Genomic DNA, 16,795 nt, shown 5'->3' with positions numbered 1-16,795 from the left:
ACCAGCACACAGATAAACACTAGAAGCAAGGCTCAGTCTCCAAAAACAAACAACAAATGTCCAGTATTAGATTTTCCTTTTATCTCTATTAGGCTTTCATCAACTCTTGAGGGGAATATCTTCAGCTGCTTTAAGCTCTGCGTTTACCAGTTAATCACTCTGGCTGCTATAGCTGTCTGGTCAGACACAGTACAGTGAGGTTTTAGCAATTTCTCCACTAAAACAGTTGCCTGCTGCATCTGGAATCTGTATTGATGAGAGTGAACCAGACCAGTAACGCTCCAGGCCATGGGACCAAAATAATGAGCTAAAAGACTCTAAACCCCCTGAGGAGAAGGGCAGAGTTGGGTGATTTATCTGTGGGTGTTTCACTATGGGTCACAACTGTCACATTAAGCTTGGACATCTAAGCCATTCTTAACAGAAAAATATTGATTACTATAGCTTTACATAAATAAAAAAACCCTCAATGCCACATTAAAGATGATTAAGATTTAGCAATGTAAAGTATGGCTGAAAACATTAATATGCATTGAGATGCATTTCTGGGTTGGTCAGCCAATAAATTACTCAGGAGAGGACAATTAAAGGATAATGAGTGTTTATTTATTCAGGTGATTGAGTCAGTACAGAGTACAGAGAAAGCTGTTTTTATTCTTTGATTCAGTCCGCTGGTTTAAGTCAAAAGAAAAGACGATGCTACACATATTTTTGATGCATTTCATTATAAGACATGAAAGAATTTGTGAGACAAAATATTATTATAGTTAAATTGATAGAAATGTTAAACCATTTTCAATAGAAAGAAGGTTTTCTGCATCAGCTTATGGTGTCAGGTAGGAAAAGCTCTCACTGATACTGTTAGACTGTTAGCTTTTAGGTTTGCTCTGTGTACACAATCACCTCAGACATCCTGTATGCATTAAATCTAGTGGCCCTGCACAGAGATGTGCTGTAGTCAGCATCTCTGCAGTCACAGGGCTGCCCGTGTTGGGTAATAAACTGAAGAAATGCCAGATCAGATTTATTTACTAAGCACAAATAAGAAGAGGGGTAGATTGATGGAAAGAATGAGTGCATGAGGAACAATAAGGCTGCAATCATGCAATCAGATCTTCAGGTTCTGCCTCAGTGTGTGTTCCACCAGTTTAATTTTCTGCTGCCCAATTAGAAGAGTTTCATGATGAAGCTGTTTGTACCTGCTGCTTTAATAGGAATAACATTAAGTAACAAATACATATGAGCACACTGCAGTTTGTGGATAACGTTGAAGTGATGATATTAGATGTTTCAAGATATCATTATTTTATTAAATATATCATTATTAAAAGCAGGAGGCTTTGGTAATATGCAGGTGTAGAGCATTCAGGTGTGTGCTAACCAGTGCCAGTAAGGAAAGACATCAGCAGTGAACTCAGAGAAACAACTGCTACTGCCAATCAGTCTTGGAAGGGTTATAAGGCCATTTCCAAACAATCTGAAGTTCATCATTCTATAGTGAGAAAGATTATTCACAAGTGGAAAACATTCAAAACCAGAGCCAATCTTCCCAGGAGTGAACGTCCCAGCAAATTCACACCAAGGTCAGACTGTGCAATACTCAGAGAAACTGCAAAAGACCCAAGAGCTACATCTCAGACTCTACAGGCCTCAGTGAGTATGTTAAATGCTAAAGTTGAAGACAGTACAATGAGAAAAAGACTGAACAAGTACGGCTTGTTTGGAAGAGTTACCAGGAGAAAGCCTCTTCTCTCTAAATAGAACATGGCAGCATGGCTTAGGTTTGCAGAGTTGCATCTGAACAAACTGTAAGACTTCTGGACCAGTGTCCTTTGGACAGAGTGTTTGGCCATAAGTCACAGCACCAAATTTTGGAGGAAATCAAACACTGCATCTCAGCAAGAACACCAACTTTCAGCAAAATCAGCCAACTTTCAAGCACAGTGGTGGAGGGGTGATGATTTGGGCTCATTCTGCAGCCACAGGACTTGGGCATCCTGCAGTCATTGAGTTGACCATGAACTCCTCTGTATACCAAAGTATTCTAGAGTCAAACGTGAGGCTGAAATTGGGTCATGTAACAAGACAACGATACAAAGCATAGCAGCAAATCTACAACAGAAAAAACATGAATTTGTTGCAACGGCCCAGTCGAAGTCCAGACTTCAACCTGACTGAAATGCTGTGGTGGCGCCTTAAGAGAGATGTGCATAAATGAACGCTCACAAACCTCAATGAAATGAAACAACATTGTAAAGAAGAGCAGACCGAAATTCCTTCATAACAATGTGAGAAACTGATAAAATTATACAGAAAATTATTACCTCAAGTTAATGCTGCTAAAGGTGGTTGTACAAGCTACTGAATCACGGCATGTAGTTACACACAAAGCTTGTGCATTTTGGCTTAATTTTTGTTAAACGTAATTTGCCATGTGTTCATCTGAAGTTGTATTTACCTACCTAAATATCCCAGTATGTGAAAACTGTAAAACCTGAGAGAGGTTGTATTTTTCTTGTTGCCATGACTGTACATGTAACATCACAATCATATTGATCTGTGTAAGGGAACTGATCAATTGGTCTATTACTTGTGAGAGAATATTGACATATACATCACAAGATATATCAATATGTCTCTAAGAAGGAAATAATAGCTGCATATTGTTCAATGATCTAACCAACAGTCAAAAATGCACTTAGAAAACATATGAAAATACTAATTAATAATGAATTCAGAACTACAACCGTGCATTAGTTTTATATCTGATTTGATTTGATTGTAACGTTTCTTTCTATAGGTTTGATACATGAGCACAGAGTTTGATAGTGGCTGGACTAAAAATAAGTAAATGTCTGGGTGACTAAGCTGGAGGCAGGCTATATGTCACATGGTCTTTTGTCTACTTTACAGTCTGAAAAGCTCATAGCTTCAAATGTCATCTACCATAGTTGCGATCATTTCTGAGCCTCATTTCAACTATAATAGTGCTGTCAGCCTGGTGGAGCTCTATTAAAGATATTTTCCACCCGGGGAAGGAGATGGACACTTCTGTGTCATCCACACAAAAAGAGATAAGGGAAATATCACCTATGCCGCCAATGCTCTCCTTGAAGTCAAGCAGCATGGCTTGCAATCAGTCCTCATCCAATCTAACATCTTCATCCATCTCCGTGTGCCCTGGTGAAACGTGGGCGTAAAAGGATGAAAACCCTAAGATGATGTGCACGTAGAGATGGAGCCTGCAAAGTTTTTACTTATCTGCAGTGTCAAGCTGTGGCGGCGCAGCCGCGCTGTCAGTTTCCTCAAAGTGACAAAACACTACACACCTGCTCTCCTGCACGGCAGTCAAAGCAGATCTTTAGAGGAACAACTTCAATAACAGAAACATGGATCCAAAGTTAAAACAGAACATAAATCGGGACAGCTCCTGTCAACATGCACAAAAGCCAGATTCCAGTGCTGCTGATGCCACGCTCAGGCCTGGAGGAACAGATGCAATTCATCAGCTTCACAGTGAGATAACAGGGTCAGTGTAAAAACACTCTGCACCGCAGTTTCCTCAGAGATTTTAAATTTTTTCTACTCTGTCCAAAATTTCCACATGGGGAAAAATATGATAATATATGAGACCAGGGGGCATCGAGAAAAATCAATAGCATCCACTAGAAACGTCCTCAGAGCTGCTGAGAGGAAACAGTCAGGATAAAGTACAATTAAATCTGATCTGGGAGAGTGTGTGGGCATATGAGAATGCTCACAGTGTAAGAAACAGATACACAATGTTTAGAAATGAACAGAGTGAACAAACAAATGCTAAGACTACAAAAATAGCTGTCAAAAAACCCCCACTTGTCACGACTTGCTCAATTATAAATCACATCAACTTTTCAACTAAAGATCACAATAGCTGACCTTGGTGGGAAATTACTTAAATTCTTCCAACATCAAAGAGGGAAAGAAAAAAAAAAAAGAAAGGATGAAATCACTTCCAGTGCTCAAGGATATTACGCCACAGTGATGGCTACAGGGAGCACGATGTGCTTTTTCATTGGAAAACCTTGAAGCTAACCACCGAAGTAAGTGGAATACAGAGCGAGCAGATAAAACTGCTTCCTCTGTGCCTCCATCGCTGTGCCTGACAAATGCTGCTTTCCCGGATTGGCTTCACACGGGAGATGCACGTAGACATCTATAAACGCAGGCAGCTCGCTCCATACAAATGGGCAACACTAAATGAGGCTGCATTACAGTAAAAATATTCATCACTCTTCGTGTTGTTATCGGTGGGGCTGGAGGAAGTGAGCTTGGTGTCACGTAGGAAGAGTTCACTCTGGGGTGGGATTCAGGGACTGGGAATTACCATAATCACACTGGTGGGCTCTGCACAGCTCCAAGGTCACCCTGCTTCCTCCGGCTCAGCACCGGGGGAGAATATCAGAAACACAGGACCAGACTCTTCATTCGCACCACTGTACACACACATCTCTGCAAAGGTTGACTGTAAAGACAGAAATCTCACCTTGCATACTACACACACCTCAACAACGCACCGTCGCAGTAACACAACTTCCCAGAGAGACCTTCAAAGTAAGAGCGGGCAGGAAATAATTGGTATGCAGCTGGCAACAGAGACACAAAAATCGACTCCCCGGCTCTTGCTCTCCATAAACAATCCCAGATTCACCTTCAGCCAGTCAAATCAGTGATGATGTTAAATATCTCTACACCAGTGAGTCAGAGCCAACGCCAGAGTCAGACAACGAGTCACATCCCTCTGGCAATAAGGGTGATTAATTCGGCCCTTTGCTCTGTAATGCTTCCTCTCTCCTGTCCCGGCCCATCTCGTCTTATCTGCTCCCCCCTACTCGTTAAACGTGCTCGGCTGCAGATGCTGCAGATGCTGCTGATGCAGTGTGACGTCGTGGCAGCTATTTACTATTTTAACCCCGAATCCCACAGTCAGTTTCTCAGCATTTACATACATTGATTGAGTAAATCCATGTTTTAAAATGCTTTACATACATTTAAGAGTTGCACTGAAAGCGTGACCCTATCTGTCAAACACTAAAGGAAGCAACATCCAGTTTAAAATCTTGTCATGATCGTTTCCCTGCTTCTCGAGCATCTTGTAAGGCTGCACTGAAATATACAAATACCAAATTTCATTTGCAGTTTAACTAAAGACCATCTGAGAAAGCTGAAATCACTGACTCATCACTGAAAGCTCTGGAAAAGCTAGTAACTGAGTTAAAATTAAGTTACACTCTCCAATCATATCTCCTTTTTAAATTAAAGCAACATGCAGTTAAATTGCTTGTGACATAGTACCACCGATTTATCAGAGATGAAGAATAAACTGAAACAAATAAACTGAAAATGTTAAAGTAATAAAGCTCCAGTTTTGTTTGGTAGATTTTGGCAATGACAAAATTAAATTTCCTTATTTAATTTGATCCCAGAACTACAATACTGGGAGACATCCATAATTTGGAGATTGGCATAACTTGAAGCTTGTGTGCCTGAACGAAACATCAAATATCAGCAAAGTGGATGATAGACAAAGCCGCTCTTGGCCATGCACCAAGGCCCTGTATTCACTGGCAGCAAATATAATCAATTTACCCTGCCTTAATATGTGCCGCATGCTTTCATAAAACATCAATCAGATTGTCAATGTGAACACAGTACTATAACAGGTGGAAAAAAAGAAAAAAGTCAGAAGACCTTCAGTCATTTAGAGACGGAATGGGCTTTTATTACTTTGAGCGAAGGCAGAAACAATCATCAGACTAAATTAGGGCCGACAATAGAGCGAGTCTCACGGCCGTGGGAGAAATCTGACACCGCTGCAGTCCTGCCCGATTTCACAGCAACATTAATCAATCTCTGAAGGATTAAACATTACATGTAACCTGGTGTGATGCTTTTTAATTAATGACAACATTAACTAGCTTGCAACAATGAGGTTATACTAACATGCAGCCATTTGTCACATTTCCATTACCATTTCCCATCAGGCCACGTTTCTCAACAAATGGAGTAAGTATGGCCTCTTTAGCTGACCAAATTATCAAATTATAATGTGTGAAGACATGTGAAGGTGTCTCCTAGGGCCCTGCAAAATAAAGTACGACCACAAGTGCAGGCTTGTCTGCTGGCTCAGGAGCAGAGTCGGAGCTCTGCCTAAGATAATTGAGGGGGTTCAAGCACCCGTTTGTCAAACTTCATTTGGAAAGACAAATTGCATCAGTTTTGTGGATGACGGACATGTGTGGATGTGTGCGTCTTCTGATTTTTGTCATGGTAAATACTGTAATGGTGTGCGGCCTGTCACCTTTACCACTTAATTAATTTGTTTATAATTTGCGTTGCATATTCGGTGAGTCAGGAGTCGGACGTCACACCAGGCAAATTCCAATTTAACCAGATTATATATGTATCATCTTCTTCCCAGCGGAGGCACCTTAGCAACCTCCTCCTTTCTGAAGCTTTCTCAATTACATCACATTCAGTAAAAACTAAATTAATTACCATCTCCTGGATTTGGCCCCACTGGACCACTGCCTCCAATCAGATGGTATAATAGGAACTATCAATATGTTGATTCAACCAATTATCTTGGCACTGGAATTACAGCAAGTCTTTGTGATGCCAGCTCAGATGTGTCAGACTGGTTTTTTGTACAACAGGGCTTCTGTAGAAGTTCAGGAAATGCTTGATACGTGTGAAGCGATCTCTGTTCCCAGATTTCTTGTCTGCAAATGCTTTAATGAGGAATTATCTCTTAGATTCATAAATAATATGTGAAATTCTGCTATATTCAGTTCATACTGAGTCTGTTCTGTAATAAGCCAAATGATTTGTACCTATGTAGTGTTTTCCTACCCACAGGCATAATTCAAGAGACCGGTGGTGATGCCATACAAGGTGTTCATCTTCAGCTTTGGGTCCAGTGTTTTCACCAAGGAGATCGAACCACCAACCAACCCTGAGCTTAATCAGCAACACCTGAGCCTCAGCTGCCAGTGTGTGTGTGTGTGTGTGTTCATATTTACACAGAGCAGCATTTTTCTGAAGTCTGTGTGTATAAAATTGCATCTTCTCCTAGACGCTTTAATAATCACTGCATTGCTTTTGTTTTATTTGTAGTTCTATTTTCCTGCAGTATTCGTTATCAAAGCCCATCTGAGAATAAACATCGCAAACCAATTATATGCGGTATTTTTTCTGCTCAGTACGTCTGCCCCCGCTAAAATAAAACAAAAACGAATCTGACTGAAACAGAAAAAAACAAAAAAAGCCCAAAACAAACTTATTTCCCGTAACAGCAAACAGAAAAGAGAAGCAGTGCAACCAAAATGCCTTTCACATGACGTCCACTAACACCTTTGCTCTCTCTGAATAAACGGTTTAATCATTTCTTTCATGCTTGATTATAACCTTTTCTTTACAATTTAATGTGAAGTCTTGAGCCCTTGTTGATATTGCAACAAATTCTCTTTACTTTCCAAAGTAAAACTTTTACCCCAGCTCCTGGCAGAATAAACTCCAGCAGGTGGCAAGAACACAAAACCCTCATCATCATCATCATCATCACACTCATATGTAGGTTGAGTGGGACATACTTCCAGCAGCCTGTCTTGCTGGTATGAGAGGCTGCTGGAAGATTTGGACTGTCTCAAACGTTAGGTGTTACAGGCAGCAGACACCCTGAGGCTCACGCTGCGCTACGAGGTAAAACATGGTGTTCTGGCACCTGTTGATGTCCTGAACACCACGAGTGAGTTATCGGCCCGAGGGAAGGAGAAGCAAAAGAGAGGAGGGGCGGGAGGAAAGTAGATGGGTAAAAAAAAAAAAAAAAAAGGATTCCCTGCTGCTTCTCTTTAATGTGGAGACTGAAAGAAAAGTTGGAACAAGACTCGAGACTTTACATTCATCTCGTCAACATATTCTGAAATTCTGACTGACATTATTCAAATTTCCCAAGATGAAACCCAAGTGGAGCTCTTCATCCAGTCTTTGTGCAGCAAAGCCATGAAGGATTACTGAGAGGATGCAAGGACAAGGGCCAGGGTCTGAATAGCACTATGGGAAAAGACTCACAGAACTGATACGTTTGTAAGCACATATCCAAGGACAAAGTGCGCCATGTCTCATTTTTAGAGGATGCACTAAAATGTAGGACCAGTGCAATGTAGTCACAATCAGGTCAGATTAAAGATTTATATACTATCTCTATACATGTATAAGACCCCATCACCAACCCAGACCGAAATTTTGTGACCTCATTTTCATGATAACTGGAGAGATTCATGGGTATGTTTTCCCAGCATTTAAAACATCCTTAAAAAAAAAAAAAATCCCAACAAGAAGCAGACATTTCTTTTGGGTTTGAGAGAAAGCCCTGCAGTGCAGAAATTCATGCAGTGCATTAAGGCAAACATAAAGGCACACTACCTGCAGCATGTTGCTCCGTAACTGCACCCATTCAGTGCAACTATAAACTAAAATTTCTGCTGCCTTACAAAAACAACAAGCAACATGATTGAAGTCATAAGCTAGAATAAGACTGCATGAATATAAACATGAGACAGCCATGGGCAAGAAATATGCAAAGGGAAAAAAAAAATCAAGAGTTTCACAGAGCAATCTAGCTCAGGGTAACTTCTAACAAATTCAGGTAATAAAGAACTGGGGAAAACAGGGCAAATGCACAAGTGTGAGGCAGGGAAACACAATTTAAACTGAAGTTTGCACGTATCAAGACCCGTGCACACTTTGTATATCAGTGAATAGAACTTGAACATGTGCATGGATCCTCTCCGTAGATTTACTGGTGTCTTTTGGAGCGTTTTTAAGGAATATAACTAATAATATGACCTGCTGAGTGCTACAGACCATCCAAGAAGTCAAGTTCTATTTTATTACTGTATTATCTCTTTTAATTTGAACTAATTCGCAGGCATCTGTGGATGGACCTTCCTAACCAAGCTTGCTAGCATTAGCTGATAACTCAGCACCCCACACTCTTGTCTAAATATGGTAACTGAGGCAGTTTCTCAGAAGTAAAGATGGGCAGAGGTTCACCAATTTGCAAAAACCTGCATCTACAAACTGTGGAAACATTTTGGAATAATGTTCCTCAATGTAAAATTACAAAGATTTTGAATTTATTATCATCTACTGTACATGATATGAAAAGATTCAGAGAATCTGGAGGGACAAGGCTTAAAATCACTATTGGATGCCTGTGATCTTCAGGCATTTCAGGTGGCACTGCATTAAAAACATGATTCTCATGATTCTGTCCAGGAAATCACTGCATGGGCTCAGGAACACTTCCAGAAATCACTGTCTGTTCACTGTGCCATCGACAAAGGCAGGTTAAAGCTCACTGACGCAAAGAAGAAGTCATATATGAACATGATCCAGAAACATCACCGTCTTCCCTGGAGCAACGTTCACTTAAAATGGACTGAGGCAAAGTGGACAACTGTTCTGTGGTCAGATGAAAAGAAATTTGAAATACATGGATGCCAAGAAAAGAGGAACAATCCAGCTTGTTACCAGCACTTGATTCTAAAGCCTGTATCTCTGATGGTATGAGTGTGCATTGTTGCCTATGGAACTGGCAGCTTGCACATCTGGAAAGGCACCATCAGTAGTCCTTTCTGGACTACTGTAACATGGCGGAATCTGTGGAAGATGACCCCTCTCTCTGTAGGCATAAAAAGCTCATTCTAATGTAGCAAATACAGTAAACAGACTTCCCTACCTAGATTCCTTATCATAAAATTTCACCTTTAGAATCAATTCAATAGAGGCACATGGCTATAGTTTCAACATGTAGTACACAAATTCAATTTTTGATCACACTGTACTATAAAAATAGAATTCAAAGCATTTCTGACTCCATGCTCTGGAGGTACGGATGTCACCTCGCTTGCTGCTTTATCCTCCTTTTCGATTCAGGCTGCAGCTTAAATCTCCAAACAGCATTTCAAACTGCACTTAGGCTAATTCTCCAGAGAGAGACCCTGCATTACTCTCCCATATTTCCTCCTCTAAGTCCCATGCTTGCTTGCTCTCTCTCTGCCATCATTGCTAAAATAAATCAAAGCTACAATAATTCATGAGTGTTAAGAGTGTGCGTGCATGCGAGTCCGTAAAGGAGAGGCGGTCTTTTTGGGTTTTTTTTTTTGCAGAGTACCGGGATTTTTGAGAAGCTTTAACTCCATCTTACTGTGCACAGAGAGGGACCAGGAAAGGAAAGAAATTGAGAATTTGGAATTGAAGTCATGCAGAGAGGAAAAGCCAAAAAGCCAAAAACAAACAAACAAAAACAAAAAAAACAGGTTACTGAAAATAATAGAATAGATGATTAGCTCAATATGAATTAGACTTTTCCTCTCAACAGTAATTAAATAATGGTTAGCAAGATTTATGAAATCCAAGACAAAAACTGTTGAAGTGAAGCTGAAGCAAACAGGAGTTTAATGCAGCAGTGTCGCTACGACTACTTGCAAATGCAATGCTGTTATCACAAATGCATCAGCCAGAAAAAGAATCCACAGCTGACAATCACTGTGGATTTAAAATTTCCAATCTCTGAACCGGCTTGGATGAGGATGAAAGTTAATGAGGTTTCCTGTCAACAAAGACTTGAGTGCTGCGGCTCGACCTCTGGGCAATATGAGTCACTCTGCTGCATTCAGTTTGGCATATTTTGTGTTTACATTCTGTACTTTTTTTTTTTTTTCTTCCCCCGAAAGGACCGGGCCGGGTCAGATTTATCAGAACTATCAAATCGGGCAGCCACAGATGTCGGCTCGAGGACAAGATGCTAAAAAATTCAGTCTGACTCAGTGGATGTGGACTGGATACATGTGGGTTTTTCTACAGCAAACATGAAGTGAAATATAACATCTTTAACTTGATAAATGATAAACCACCAAAAATAAATAAATACATTAAAAAAAAAAAAAAAAGAGTTGTCGACTCTACAAATAATAATAAAAGAATAAACAAAGTAGGGCAGTACGATATGCTGCTGCCTGGCAGAAACACGAGCACATGAACAAAGAGCAGAACAGAGAATAAACGGCCTTTTCTGCTCATGTTATTGCTTTAAGGAAAGCACGGTCCATACTGCTCTGCTACATCACTGTGGTTCACACACGTCTCAGCTGAAAAAGACACCAGAAATACCTGTTATTAGACCACACACACACACACACACACACACACACACACACACACACACACACACACACACACACACACACACAGAGTGTAAAAACCAGTAAACACTGAGTTAATTTGATTTAAGCCTCTAAACATGAGAGGCCATTAATGACTATTTGTGGATAAATATTAAACCCTGAAGAATTAAGTAAGTCATTTCATTAATCATTTTAAATGTATTCCCATTACATCCCCACATTTAGCTGCAGTCTTATTTATTTTTTCACTTCTTATACATTTGCAAATGTAAAGCAAAAACGTTTATGAATGTTTATGAATGGATAAATGTGTCCTTTTTGCGTGTCTTTAAAATTGTATATGACAAAAATAAAATGTATAAATCATGCAGCATCTTTGGCCCTGTTCAGGTTTCACAGTGACTGCTAACCCCACAACCAGTTGGTAACCACTGGTCATGAGGGAAATATGTGCATTATTCTTTGCAGGCTGGTTAGTAGTTGTTGGAGGTTGCTGGCAGTTACATGGTGAAGTTGGTGACAAAAGGGTGCCACACACAAAATCTCCTCGTGATTGCTTTAGTTGCTATCAAATTGCTGCAACGCCCCCTAGTTTGTAAAGATGCCGCCAACTGCAAATGCTCATCGACTGCTCTCTGAGCAGCAGCGATGCTGCTTTTAAAGTAAAAGTTGCGCCTTTTGAAATGTTTTCGTTTCAGCTGAGGTACAACTTTTACTTTGAAGACAAATGTTTTGCATCACACTTTTTCAAATTCACTACACTCTGCGAGTGTTTGTGGGCAAGATGGCAAACAACAAGTGGCCATGGCAATCTGCTAGCAACCAAAGCAATTGCAAGGAAATTTTTGGTGCAGTAGCCTCTTTCTGACTGATTTCCCCTCAAGTCCAGCAACCATTCAGCAGTCATTCTAGGCTTGTGTCATTGGCATGTGAGTGAGTGATAAACCTGTTAAATATTAAATGTATATTAAATAAATCATGACAGCTGTGAGTGAAAAGACAAGCGCATACACCCTCACTAGTCAATAGGCCGTTCAGTATGACGGACAACTGTCCAGCAAAGCACGTATGTCATCAAGTGAGAAATGCTCCTACACACCCTTTGTGAACAGCTTGATTTATTTACAATAAAGCAATTTTTATTTTTGTTGTTATTTTAAAAACTCACCGGCCAGCACCCCTGCCATGTAAAGCAGACTTATTCGTAAGATGCCATGGACCATCTCTAAAGGAACGCCGATCATCAGCTGCAGTAAAGCGTTGAATCCCAGCTGCTCCAAACTGAGGACGGGGGCACACAAAGAAAGTAAGATTAAACTGCCAGCACTGGCTTTTGTGTCTCATCAGCAACAACCACCAAACCAGCACCACAGAAATCAAAAGCTCACCCGACGTGCATGAACATGTAGCTGAAGAAACGCCACACTTGTGCACGGTGACTGGGGTGGTAGACCAGGGGGCTCTTCATGAAGTCAGGCTGATAGGTCTGCAGGACCCACTTGTTTAGCATGATGCCGTAGCACATGAAGACAATAATCTGCAACACAGACACAAAGACGACACCAAACTGTCAATCTGTGCTGGTACCGCACGCTCTCTGCTTGTATAGAAGGTGAAAAGTGCCCTGCAAAACAAAACCCATTGTGCTTTATGAACGACGCATGAGGTTCCCGCCTTCTTTGTATTCTTCAGCTGATGCTTTCTGGACTCTTGCAGACAATTACTGCCAGCAGAAAAAAATATGGCACATCTGGTTCAATTCCATTAATTTCTTTTCATAGAATAATGACTCATTGTTTCTGTGAATTAAAATGAATGTGAACTGTTATTATCGTATTCTCATTGTCATTACAGACCATTCAGTGCCATTTGGAGGCATTATAAGAGCACTTAGCTTTCTTTCCCCAAGAATTAAGATGATTTCAGGGAAAATGATGAAGTTTTGTTAAGAAGCTGTAGGTTATTTCCGCTGCTTAATCTCCAACCATTCAGCTGTGGTCTCTGAGGACGTCTGTGCTAGTGTTTTTCTTCTTTCCAAATTAACATAATAGGTCAATTAAAGCCACTGTGGTGGCCAGGGTGCTTACTGACCTGGTTTCCAAGTTCCAAGACTGGTGTTTGAAAGAAAAAAAAAAAAAATCCCACACATAGGCTGGCTCAAGATTTCTGCTTGGAGGAATGACATTAAATGCACCCACTAAGCCTCCGACTCCCAAATGGGTTACCAGCTCATATCAAGCCCACAGTAAAAGTGTCTGATCAAAGGCAGAAAATCTTTTCAGCCCGTCTAAGGCGAACAACTGAGCCAACAGAACAGTGTGAAGTCATATTTAGGGGATTGAACACTGACTTTATGGATCTTAAGTAAAATGTTGGAGGCCAAAAGTTCTAGGAATACCCAAATCTCTGGGGATAAATCAGGAGAATTACCTACATCACTTTATAACACTGTAAGACAAGCTGATAAATGTCATCCCCTAACCTGGACGATGGTGACAATGGCGATGAAGACGGGCGGGGGACACAGGCGGTTTTGGTGGAAATACCAGCGCCGGTCCGTCTCGCAGGGCAGGATCTCGTAGGCCACATAACGGACAAAACGTTTATAAAGACCCAACCCCGTCTCATCCAGAAGGATCTCTCTCTGCAGTGTGCGGCGGCCATTGGCGATGGCTCGTCGGAAACTGCTGGAGCGTTTGCTGCTCATCTGAGAAAAGGATTTAAAAAAACAACAACAAAAAAACAGGCATGCATGACTTCAGTGTGGGCAAGATCTTGCTGGTAAATGCATGATTGTTAAATAAACATACAAATTAGACTGATGGCATCTTAAAACATATGTTTGCTTTTTAATTATAGAGTTTTAATGAATATGTTGAGGCTTTCCTTCAGTTTATTTTGTTCAGTTTCAGTGAAATACACCAGATAAAAAGATCAATACCACCTGCATGCCAAATACAAAGACTGTATATAAATAATGGACATAGCCACAGTTAATTATGTTGCTTTTCCATTAGTGCCTACTCAGATTGGTTCAACTTGACTCGGCTCGGCTTTTAGGATTGTCCATTAGGTGGTAATACCCACTGCAGTTCTAAGTGATCTGAGTCGAGCCCACTGATTGGCCAGGCAGTGACGCATCTTATTGTGAGAGCCAACTCCTCCACAAAAACCCACTGTTTTTGAAACCCGACAATGAGGGAAATGGCTACACTCTAACCAACACAGATGTTTTTGTGCCTCATGGCTGACGACAGAATCCAGAGGGAGCTAGACTGAGCGACTGTTTGTGTTTGTGTCGCATACAAATGACATCACGTGACTTTCAGGCTGCCTTGCTGAGGCAGTACTCAAGTGTAATGGAAAACAAACTAAACCGAGTCAAGCCGAACTGAGTAGGTACCAGTGGAAAAGAGGCATTAGTGAAGTCCTGTCGTGAAGCCTTGAACTGAATGTGCTCATCGCTGTCAAGTTGACTTCATGCTAATACCAAACTCTACTTTATCCCCCTTTTTGACTCTAAATGGGGCCATAATTTACAAAAACAGCATTATGTTATATTAAAAAAGACTTGAAGTTTGTGCAGTTGAGTCCACAAAACCACCAGGGCGACATTTACTTATCACAGTAACGGATTAGGGAATAGATCCAATTTAGCAGTTTTTCTCCAGACTAGTATAGACTAGTGAAAAACCAACAATCTGCTGGCAGTTAGAAAGAATAAGATAATGTGCTCAGAAGCTACATCCATCTTTTATATACAGTCTAGAGTTAAATGCCTCCAGGAAATGGGGGAAGAGTTAGCCCGGGCCTGTCTGGATCTGTTTGTGTACCAGCACCTTTAAAGCTTACTTTAAACAACATGCCATATTTCATGCAACTTCCTGAAATCTTGACATGAACATGTGGCTGTCAGGGAGCCTTTTCTCAAACAACGGTTTAAACACAGGTTAGCATAAAAACTTTACTTTTTTTAAACCTCGGTTTTAGTTCACTTCCAACAAGATGTTGAGAATTTATTATTTTTGGGCATAGCTAGGCTAATTGTTTTCAGTCATTATGCTAAGTAAACTAAATGAGCTGCACCACTGACACGAGAGCTGTATCAGCTTTTCAACAAGAGTGCACAAAAGCTCATTACCCAAAATTCCCCTTGAATTATTGCTTTCAAAAATGATGAAAGACTCTAAGGAATCTGCACCATGCATTCTGTTTTCATTTGCTGGTTTTAGCTATGTGATGACTTTATGTCTGTTTTTTTTTTTTTTTTTTGAAGCATTACTGTAAACAGCTGGAGAACACCTTTTCATGACAAAACAGATCTCCTCTCGCCTGCTGCTCTCATTTCAACAATTAAACCATAACTTTCCTCACACTAAGTGGATCATACAAAAGCAAAGGAGGGTTTGTTCTCACATGATCTGAGAGGGAAGCTCATCAGTGCGACTAATCGCACTGGATCGGAACAAACTAACATTCATAAACTTCTGATTTCACAGAGGCAAGACTATTTTTCTTTAACGTCATTGCTCATTTCAGTGTGTTCAGTTTCATTTTTTGCAAGCTTGTGCTAAGTGGAATGACTTCTGCGGAAGAAAGTAAAGCTATGAACAGTGATTATCAGTTCATCACTCTGACAGTTTGCACAGTCCTGCCTGTGTGTCAGGGATGGGACACAAATGCTGGTCCTGAAAGTGTTTGGTAAAAAAGTACATGGCATAATGACTTAAAAACGCAGGATATTTTGCACAGGAATGCATTGTTTTTTGTGAATGTTAACGGTGAGTTATTGTACACATTTACTGAATAAATACAAACAATTAGTTTATTCTTTTTTACTTTTATTTTGTGTTTAAACGTTGATTGTTGTGGATGTGTTTATGTGCCCAAGAACATTGTTAAAGTTTTTTTGTAATGGGCCGCCATGACTGAGTACAATGTCAGTGTAATGGCAACCAGCTATATTATATTGTGAAGCTTTTATTCTATACAGCACAGAACTGTTATATTTTTACAATGACAAAATGTTGCAGATTACATTAGGTACACTGTAAGACAACAGTTTAATGATGGCAAAACTCTCTGCCAGCACTTTACTGTAATTTAACTAGGATGTTCCTTATAGAAGCTACGCAAAGTTTATGTGCTTTAAGCTTTAGAGCGTATTCTAATTAAAGCAGAAGTTGAGAGGTATTTAGTACTTAATAAACCTGTAAGTGCACGTGTGAAATTTCTCTTTCTTCGCACTTTTCAGCAGCAACTAAAACATAAAAGTCATGTTACATGTGTTTGCTTTTCACCACATGAATTTCGTATCTCTCTTTCTGTTATCGCTTAAGTAATATTTAAGTGGTTATTTTATTTAGATAAAATGTGAGTCTGACTGCCGGCTGGATCGATTACTGCTCAGGCATTGTAACAAATACGTTGTTGGAGCGCGTCCATCCTTGAAAAGCAAATCTTTGGTGAAAGGAACTATTGCATGGAAAGAAAGAAGGTGTTTGCATGCGTTTATGTGTGTGTGTGTGTGTGTGTGTGTGTGTGTGTGTGTGTGTGTGTGTGTGTGTGTG

General features: G+C 40.3%; 1 protein-coding gene across 3 annotated transcripts in view; it reads right to left on the bottom strand.

Moving 5' to 3' along the window:
* rhbdl1 (rhomboid, veinlet-like 1 (Drosophila)) overlaps positions 1-16,795 on the bottom strand; it is a 46,073-nt gene that overhangs the window by 15,209 nt on the left and 14,069 nt on the right. For all 3 annotated transcript variants that reach the window (XM_030754320.1, XM_030754322.1, XM_030754321.1), the window contains exons 3-5: positions 13,708-13,932; positions 12,614-12,762; positions 12,394-12,506 (exon numbers count right to left, since the gene is read on the bottom strand). In XM_030754320.1, the coding sequence (XP_030610180.1) occupies positions 12,394-12,506; positions 12,614-12,762; positions 13,708-13,932 (487 nt within the window). The remainder of the gene's footprint in view (positions 1-12,393; positions 12,507-12,613; positions 12,763-13,707; positions 13,933-16,795) is intronic.

The sequence above is a fragment of the Archocentrus centrarchus genome, chromosome 19 (genome assembly GCF_007364275.1).
Source record: "Archocentrus centrarchus isolate MPI-CPG fArcCen1 chromosome 19, fArcCen1, whole genome shotgun sequence".
NCBI classification, from domain to species: domain Eukaryota; kingdom Metazoa; phylum Chordata; class Actinopteri; order Cichliformes; family Cichlidae; genus Archocentrus; species Archocentrus centrarchus.
Note: the sequence above shows the minus strand (reverse complement) of the source record. Positions and strands in the feature narration are given on the sequence as shown.